The sequence below is a fragment of the Alexandromys fortis genome, unplaced genomic scaffold (genome assembly GCF_014885135.2).
Source record: "Alexandromys fortis isolate MF-2015 unplaced genomic scaffold, M_Fortis_MF-2015_v1.1 scaffold_129, whole genome shotgun sequence".
In the NCBI taxonomy this organism is placed as follows: Eukaryota; Metazoa; Chordata; class Mammalia; order Rodentia; family Cricetidae; genus Alexandromys; species Alexandromys fortis.
In genome coordinates, this window is record NW_026068022.1 from 2,797,458 (window position 1) to 2,806,739 (window position 9,282).

Genomic DNA, 9,282 nt, shown 5'->3' on the forward strand with positions numbered 1-9,282 from the left:
AAAAAAAAACCAAAAAAAAAAAAAAAAAAAAAAAACAGCAAAACAAAAACCCTAAAATAAAAGCATCACAGAAGACTTTGTCTGTTGTCTGATTTGTTTCTTCCCAGTGTCTATTGGATGTTTGTTCTGGAGTTCCTCTTAGCATACTCTTACCAACATTGCATTTATTTGCTTGCTGAAGTTGAGTATTATTAGTCAGTGGTAGCTTGCTTAGAGCTGGAGGCATCCATTGTCCTTTACTACAAGTCCCCAAACCAATATCCAGAATCTCCAAAGTATGCACCTTGTTTTAGTGTGGATATGATACCACAGATAGAAAAATCCACCTGAACTGCTGGGGCAGATTTCATTCCAACACAAAGTAATAATACTACATAAGATTACTTTGGGGTTATTGACATAATTTCTGTATTGTAATTTTCCTCAGATGTTGAGTTTGTCTTGTGAAAATTCCACTTTTTGATGTTTTGATCCTTAACTTAGAAGTTAACAGTCTGCAAACATTTGCTATTCCAGGCTCCATTTTCCTCAGCATACTCTCGGGGTTCCTTTACCCATTCCCACTAGCCTTATTCCTTGTTTGTTTGGTAAGTATGGGCAATGAATTGGGGTGAGGGTGATAATGGCATCCTAGCCACACCAGTCTGTCTCATTCATCAATTTTCAAGGAGTTATTGTTAGTTAACTTGTTAATTAACAGGAATGTGGTTCCTGTTAAGTCTCTCATGAGGAACTGTTAAGAGATTTTTTTTTTTTGCCAGGCAATGGTGGTCCACGCCTTTAATCCCAGCATTCAGGAGGCAGATGCAGGTGGATCTCTGAGTTCAAGATCAGCCCGGTCTAGGTCTACAAGAGCTAGTTCTAGGACAGGCTCCAAAGCTACAGAGAAGGGGGCTGGAGAGATGGCTCAGTGGTTAAGAGCATTGCTTGCTCTTTCAAAGGTCCTGAGTTCAATTCCTAGCAACCACATGGCGGCTCACAACCATCTGTCATGGGGTCTGGTACCCTCTTCTGGCCTGCAGGCATACACACAGACAGAATATTGTATACACAATAAATAAATATTAAAAAAAAAAAAGCTACAGAGAAACCCTATCTCAGAAAACCAACAACAAAAAAGATTTTGGTTTTCTTAGAATGGGATACTATAGACTTGCTTGTAATTACATAGCCTTTTGTTCCTGTTTTTTGCAGTTCATATGGAAGTGTCTTTATGCATAGGTATAGGGGAGTATGGGAAGGGCTACTTATTCTTTTGTTTTTTGAGACAGGATTTCTCTGAGTAACAGCCCTCCTATCCTGGGATTTGCTTTGCAGACTAGGCTGGCCTGAGATTCACGGGGATCTGCCTGCCTCTGCCTCCTGAATGGAATGCTGTGCCACCACACCGTCTAAGGCTCCTTTTTTTTTTTTTTTTTTTTTTTTTTTTTTTTTTTTTTTTTTTTTTTTTTTTTTTTTTTTTTTTTTTTTTTTTTTTTTTTTTTTTTTTGTTGTTTNTTTTTTTTTTTTTTGGTGACAGGGTTTCTCTGTGGCTTTGGAGCCTGTCCTGGAACTAGCTCTGTAGACCAGGCTGGTCTCGAACTCACAGAGATCCGCCTGCCTCTGCCTCCCAAGTGCTGGGATTAAAGGCATGCGCCACCATTGCCCAGCTAAGGCTCCTTATTCTTAAACTGAACAGTAATTACTGAATATGGTCACAAAGTTTCATTGCAAGTACCAATTTATTTTATCTGATCTCGTTTTTAGTTAGAGTTTGAGAAAGGACTAGATCAAATGGGTTCTTCTGTTCTCTAAATAAGAGATGTTATTTAGACTGTTCTGCCTGGCCCTGAGAGAGGTCAACTAAGTAAATACATCTGCAGGAATGAGATGGGAGGATACAGAGTGCATTTTGTTTGTTTGTTTTCCAGTGTTCTGGACTTGGTGCCTCCTTCTGCTACATGCTCTCCTATTTAGTTGGAAGACCTGTTGTATACAAATACCTGACAGAGAAGGCAGTAAAATGGTCACAGCAGGTAGGCATGTATTTTTGGTTTTGTTTCTTTTTGATTTTTTGGTTTTGTCATCATATTTTTGTTCTTTGAGAATTTCATCCAGTGTATTTTGATTATATTCACACATGCCTAATTTCTCATGTAGCCCTGGAGGGCCTAGATCTCAGTTTGTAGACCAGGCTAGCCTCAGATTCACCTTTAATATCTGCCCTCGTCTGCTTCTAGATAAGTTTATTATAAAGCATGTTACGGTTAGCTTAAGTTGTTGACTTGACACAGAGTAAATTAACTTGGGAAGAGAAGTCAGTGAGGAATTGTCTAGACTGGATTAGCCTGCGGGATTTTCTTAGTTGAGTTATTTGAGATGGGAAGACCACCCTGTCTTGTTCCTCTGACGGCTGGCTCACATCTCTCCTGACTGCTCTTCTTCCTCACTGTATTTTCAGTTTGACTTTCCCACCTAGCCTTATTCTGCCTTGCTATAGGCTATATCAGCTTTATTATCAACCAGTGAGAATAATATATATTCACAACATACAGGATTATCCCCAATACTCCTATGTCTCCAACTTTATTTATTTTTGTTTTGTTTTATTTGCTTGCTTGTTTTGTGAAATCAGTTAGCAGAAGTCAATGTCAGTATGAAAGCATTCCAAAATTAGGTGCTTCATGTTTTGTGTGAATGTAGCATATTGTCAGTGGTAACTGAAAAACCTTAAGCTTATTGCTCTTAGGCATTTTAGTAGGAAAAATTCTGTTTTCAATCAGGATCTCTGAAAAGACTAACAATGATTAATATGCTGTACACAGAAAAAAGCTGCCATAATCTTTGTGGTGTATTAGACCCTCTGTTGTGACAAATGCTGGTTCAGTTTTTAGTCTCTATCTCTGTTAATTCTAGGCCAGTGGTGGGACAAGGCATTAGACAGAGGAAGTTTGTTCAGTGTCCCTTCACCTTGTGGCAGACAGGAACACAATAGAGGATCCTGGATGGAACCCTATTCAACCAGGGTGTGGTGGCATTTCATCCCAAGCACTCTCTGAGTTTGAGGCTAGCCTGGTCTATCTACATAGTGAGTTCCAGGACCTCCAGGACTACACAGAGAAACCCTGTCTTTAAAAAAAAATTAATGAACAAAAGAAGAACGCCCTTCAAGTATCCTGGTTCCTCCAGCTAGGCACCACCATCCAGTTTCCATAAACTTTGATAGTTCCACAAGCTAGAGACAGTTGATAGGGGACATGTTACTTTTAAATCACAAGCAGGAGGAGAACTCTATTTTTATACAAAGATCAGAAGAAATAATTGCATTTCATAGGAAGTAGAGAGATCATCCTTCTTCAGCCTCTTGTTTTAGATAACAAATGAAAGTTTTATATTTTACTTTTAAATTGTGATCACATGTTTGTAAAACATCTGAAATCTAATGGCTAGACTTTTAGTTTACACTTTAAATTTAGTTACTTTTTATTATACATGTACCGATTATGAATTTTACATATATATTTTTATTTAGAATAGCTGTTTTTATAAGTGATATTACTAGTTATATAGGAATATAAGTAATTATTTATAGTTAATGAAAATGTTTTGTTTATTTAAGTCATGTGGTGTAATACCATAAGATAAAGATTATGTGAATTTTTAAAAAATTAAACTGGAGGCTAGCATGAATGAGTTCCTAGGATCACCCATAATTGTAAAAACTAAAATAAGGGCTGGTAAGATGCCTCAGTCTATAAGGTCATGGCCCAAAAGCCTAACAACTGAGTTTGATCCCTGGAACCCATGTAAAGGTGAAAGGAATTTTTTTTTTTTAACCTGTTCATGTCTGTGTTTTTCTGGGTATTTAACCCTGGGCTTTACACATGGTAGGCAGATGCTGTATACACATTGTTTTTGTTGGGTAAACGGAGATGTATCAGGGATGAGAATTTAAGGTATTTTATATTAGCAGTTTACTTTCATTATTGGTTTTAACTTACACTGGTTCTTTTCTTACAACAGGTAGAGCGTCATAGAGAACATCTCATTAACTACATTATCTTTTTGAGAATCACACCATTTCTGCCTAATTGGTTTATTAATATAACATCTCCTGTGATAAATGTGCCATTGAAAGTATTTTTTATTGGCACTTTTCTAGGTAAGACCTCTGGTTCACACTGTGACAGCTCATCGTGTGCATGTCCAGCTGGCCTAGATCATCTGCTGTGTGCAAAATCACCAGTATCATATATAACTCAAACACAAACCTGGCCTAGAACAACAGCTTTTTCAGTGTGTTGTAATGTGTTACGTCTGTAAAGAATGAGCACTTTCTATTATGTGTTACTTTAATAACCTAAGATTAAGCAGAACCCTCACCACCTCTTTTTTTTGTATCCTTTTTTGTTTGTTTTATTTTGTTTTGGTGATATTAGGGCTTAAACCTGGGAATGTTTTATTTCCACCCCAACTCTGGCCCATTGGCCCTTTCTTCCTTTGCCAGCTGGAGTCAGTTAGATCAGAGATCACAGGTTCTTGGGGCCACAAACTCTACTGGCTGAGAACTCTTTTCATGAGCCTGGACTGCATGTTGAGCATCTCAGGCTCCAGGTGCCCTCTGGCCTTCCAAAGACAGCTTTTTCTTAGTACTTTTCGGCTGCACAAACTTCACTGCGTCCCCAGCCTGAACTTTTCTTTTTGGTTTTTTGAGACAGTTTTGCTGTAGTTTTAGAGTCTGTTCTGGAACTAGCTCTTGTAGACCAGGCTGGCCTCAAACTCACAGAGATCTGCCTGCCTCTGCCTCATGAGTGCTGGGATTCAAGGTGTGTACCACCACCGCCCGGCTCCTTCCTTCCTTCCTTCCTTCCTTCCTTCCTTCCTTCCTTCCTTCCTTCCTTCCTTCCTTCCTTCCTTCCTTTCTTTTTTTGGTTTTCTAGATTTCCAGACAGGTTTTCTCTGTATAACAGTCCTGGCTGCTGGCTGTCTTGCAACTCCCCTCCCTCCGGATCAGTGGCTCAGGCTGGCTGTGAACGCAGAGATACACCTGCCTTTGCCTCCAGAGTGCTGGGATTAAAGACATGCACCTTCACCACCTGAATTTTTTTTTTTTAAACTCCACTGTCTCTCTCAGTAGATAGAAACATTTAGTTTCTGTTTTTGAACTGTTTTTCCTTTGTATTTTAGTCAAATATTGAAATCCAATTTATTGTGGATATCACCAGAAGTCTAGGAAAAGCGAGATAATAGACATCAAGAATTGATACCAAATTTTGAAGTTAATAAGTGGACACAATAATTTATTAGAGGAGTTGAGTGCTTGCCTAACTACCGTACACAAGGGCAAAACCTTAATTTTGAGAATTCCGCCTTTATTTAGAAAGACTGTTGCTTTTATTTGCAGTTTAAATTGCTTGGATTCTGCATGTGTGGATTTCATGTATTGAATATTTGCTAAAGTTGATATACGAGTTCTGATTTTTTTTTTAATTATGTGTCTGAGTGAGACACATATGAGTGAGAAAATATGTGTGTGAGTGTAGGTGCCTGTGGAGATCAGAAGCATCGGCTATCACTGGAGCTGGAGTTCTAGGTGTTTGTGAACCACCAACATAGGTGTTGGGAATTGACCCGTGACCTTCTGCAAGAGCAGCAAGCATTCTTAACCACTAAGCAATCTTTCCAGAATTTACTTCATATTATAAACTGCTGTGTCTACTTAGACTTTGAGTATCTTCCCTCCTTCTACTGTTTTTTTTGTTTTGTTTTGTTTTGTGTGTGTTGATTTGGAGGTAGAGCTTGAACCCAGGACCTTTTGAATACTTGGATGGCATTCTATCACTGAGTTACATTTCTAACCCTTACCATTTTAATTTTAAAGTCTGTTTTACACACTATATTCAGCCTAGTTTCTGTGGGGGTTTGGGGAGTACTGGCAGTATGTGGGCTTGAACCTAGGGCTTCATGCATGCTAGGCAAACATTGCCATTGAATTAGCTTCCTAGCCCGCCCACCTTTTTTTCACTTTTTACTTTCAGACAACGCGTAGGCAAAGCTTGGTCTCTAAAGATTTTCCTGCCTCACCTCCCTAGTAGTAGTTGGAATTACGGGACTCACTGACTTTAAAACTTACTAAAGTTGTGAAGTTATTCTCTAGATGACATTGCTTTTTTTGTTTTCATTTGCCTTCTCAAGTTTCCTGGCTTGCAAAAATTTCATTATCCTGCGTCTGGAGAGATAACTCAGGAGTTAAGAGCACTGGCTGCTCTTCAAAGGTTCTGATCCCAAAGGTCACTTCCCAGCATCCACATGGGCAACCATCTCTAATGAGATCCGATGCCTTCTTCTGTCCTGCAGGCATTTGAAGGCGAACACCATATGCATAATAAATAAATAAGTCTTCAAAAAAATGTTTTTCATAATCCTTAGGAGGTGACTGAAAAACTGAATTTCTTTTAGGGGTCTACACTTATGGAGCTTGAAGTTTTCTACCCACTGAGCTAGCTCTTCTTGTACTTTGGAATATTAAACTCTCTATGAAAAGGCATACTTGTAAAACTGAGTGAACAGCTGGGAGAGATTTGATGTTGAGCATATAACAAAAGATTTTATTTTACTAGCACAGGGCTGTTAGGACTGGGTGAGCCATCTAGGAACATCAAGAAAAAGGAATACCTGAAATTAATTTTATTTCCATGTTATACTTGAGTCTGTGTCAGATAATTTTATCATTTCAAAATGTAATCCAATGATAATTTGACAATCTGCTGGTGTGTGCTGGGATTGATCCAGAGCCTCCTGTATGCTAAATACCTGCATTAACTTCTTTTTTTTTAAACCTTTTGATTTATTTTTATTTTATGTGTATGAGGTTTTTTTTTAAGATTTATTTATTTATTATGTACACAGTGTTCAGCCTCCATGTATGCCTGCAGGCCAGAAGAGGGCACCAGATCTCATTACAGATGGTGTGAGCCACCATGTGGGTTGCTGGGAATTGAACTCAGGACCTCCAGAAGAGCGGTCAGTGCTCTTAACCTCTGAGCCATCTCTCCAGCCCCCTGCATTAACTTCTTAATCCTTTATTTACAATACAAATGGCTGTGTTCCTAAAAGACTATATGTACATAGAATTTTAACTTTTAAAATATGATTGGGAATTCTGGAGTGATGGCTCAGTGGTTAAGAGTACTTATAGAGGACCTAGGTTCAGTTCCCAGTACCTATATGGAGGCTTATACCCGGCTTGTGTTATTCTTGTTCTAGGAATCTGATGCCACCTTCTGGCCTCTGTGGGCATGCCTGCACATAGTGCACTTACATACATGTGAACAAAACATGCATACATGTGAAAAATATGAAAAATGGTGGTTGTTACTTTTATTTGATTGCCATTGCCACTCACTGTTTTTTTGTTTTTTGTTTTTTTTAGGTGTTGCACCTCCCTCTTTTGTAGCAATTAAGGCAGGAACAACTCTATATCAGCTTACGACAGCAGGGGAAGCTGTTTCCTGGAACTCAGTATTTATTCTGATGATTTTGGCTCTTCTTTCTATTCTGCCAGCCATCTTCCAAAAAAAACTAAAACAGAAATTTGAGTAAAAATCGTGGGTTTTTGTTTATCACTACCACCACCAACGTCACTACCATCACCACCATCTCAGGAATAACAGGTGTATCCATTTTATGTTTTGAAATCAGCTCTTCAGTAACTGAAAGAAGGATTTGTAAAGTAAACTGTCCTACAAAGATTGTCAGACTATGAGAAGTGCTGTCATCAGATTTGTAGGTGTAACCTAAACATCACTGTTCCAAGAGTAGCTGAGATAGCATCCGTGTGCCCTTGTCTTGGGATTCTTATTCGAAATGAATCATTGAATTGAATGTTTTTTTTTCTTTTCTGTCTGACTAATAACTAAAGTAGTGAACTCGGGTACAGTGGCACATACGTGTAATCCCAACTGCTGAGGAGACTAAGGCCAGAGGATTTCTCGTTTGAGACCAGCTTGAGCAATGCCACAAGACCCTATATTAATGTAAAATAAGGAATAGTAAAATAAAAAAAAAGTTTAGAGCAAAAACTGAATACTTGATGCAAATGGGAGGTTTTAAATTCTTTCAGACAGCACTTTACGTAGGCCAGAGAATGTAGCAAGGATAAGTATTTAAGTTTATAGAGGTTTATCATGAATTAGTTTGATAATTTAAACTGTTTTCATCCTTTTTACAGTATTCCACCATACATATATAAAATGAGACTTCTATGCCTGTATCATATTGGTGTCAATAATGTATATTCAGATAATGATATTTTGTTACAGCGTCTTTATTATCTCAAAAGGGTTCTGAAAGTAAGTACTCAAAACAGAGTTTTTAGACATTAATCATTTTATAATGAAACATCTGGTAGAAGCATTAGTGTTTAAATCTAGTTTATTTGTTTCAATAGCTGTAAATTTTGCCACATTAATATATTTGCTCATTAAAGAGTGTATTGTGTAATTGCCTTTCATGCATGATACATCTGTGCGATTGCTTGTTGCCTTTCCTCTGATGACTTCCTTTTGGGACAGTTTAGTACAGTTTCCCACCTGTAGAGCTTTTATTTTCTCACCTCATGAAGAGAAACAATTTCTACATGGTGATTATCATCTCTACCATTTCTTGGGAGAGACTCCTTTTGACTTCTTTGCTTACCAGGACAGAGTGATCTAAAGCACTCTAAGATCCAGTTGGTGTGTTAAACAATCGCTATAGCAGTGTGCAAACCCTTGTGTTTTTATTCGTAGTCCGATCATCGAAGTCCGTTTCTCCTGCATAACCTTTTTCTGTCACAGTATTAACATGTGGATATATTACAAATATAAGGAAAATGATTGATAGTGTAGTCTTGTGTCCTTTTGTGTGAAATTGTTACGTCTAGCAAAGGTCTTGCTGAGTGATAAAGCTTTTTTTTTTACTAATGAATTAAACACATAGCTGTATAGGACAAAGTTTACTAATATTGTATAAATACCATTGAAGCTAGACATGGTAACATGCTTACAACCCCAAGACTTAAGAAGTAGAAGTTCAGAGTTTACCTTAACTGCCTAGTTTGAGGCCAACCTGGTCTACACATCATTCATATGTGTGTGTGTGGTGTGTATGTATTTTTATCAGGCCTTTAATGGGAAGACCCTGTTGCTTATTTTGGTTTGTATATGGTACATAGTCTATGCTGAGAATATTCTCTTCATCCTCTAGCATATAAGTTCTTTTCCCTTTGATATATATATATATATATATATATATTTTTTTTTT

At 37.8% G+C, this 9,282-nt stretch overlaps 1 protein-coding gene across 1 annotated transcript in view; it reads left to right on the forward strand.

The window, feature by feature from the left end:
* The window catches only part of Tmem41b (transmembrane protein 41B), a 21,279-nt gene extending 12,420 nt beyond the window's left edge, over window positions 1-8,859 (forward strand). Inside the window, exons 3-6 of the mRNA XM_050163358.1 lie at window positions 436-587; window positions 1,911-2,015; window positions 4,003-4,141; window positions 7,412-8,859. Coding sequence (XP_050019315.1) covers window positions 436-587; window positions 1,911-2,015; window positions 4,003-4,141; window positions 7,412-7,581 — 566 coding nt within the window. The 3' untranslated portion in view covers window positions 7,582-8,859. The remainder of the gene's footprint in view (window positions 1-435; window positions 588-1,910; window positions 2,016-4,002; window positions 4,142-7,411) is intronic.
* The last annotated feature ends 423 nt before the right edge of the window (window positions 8,860-9,282 follow it).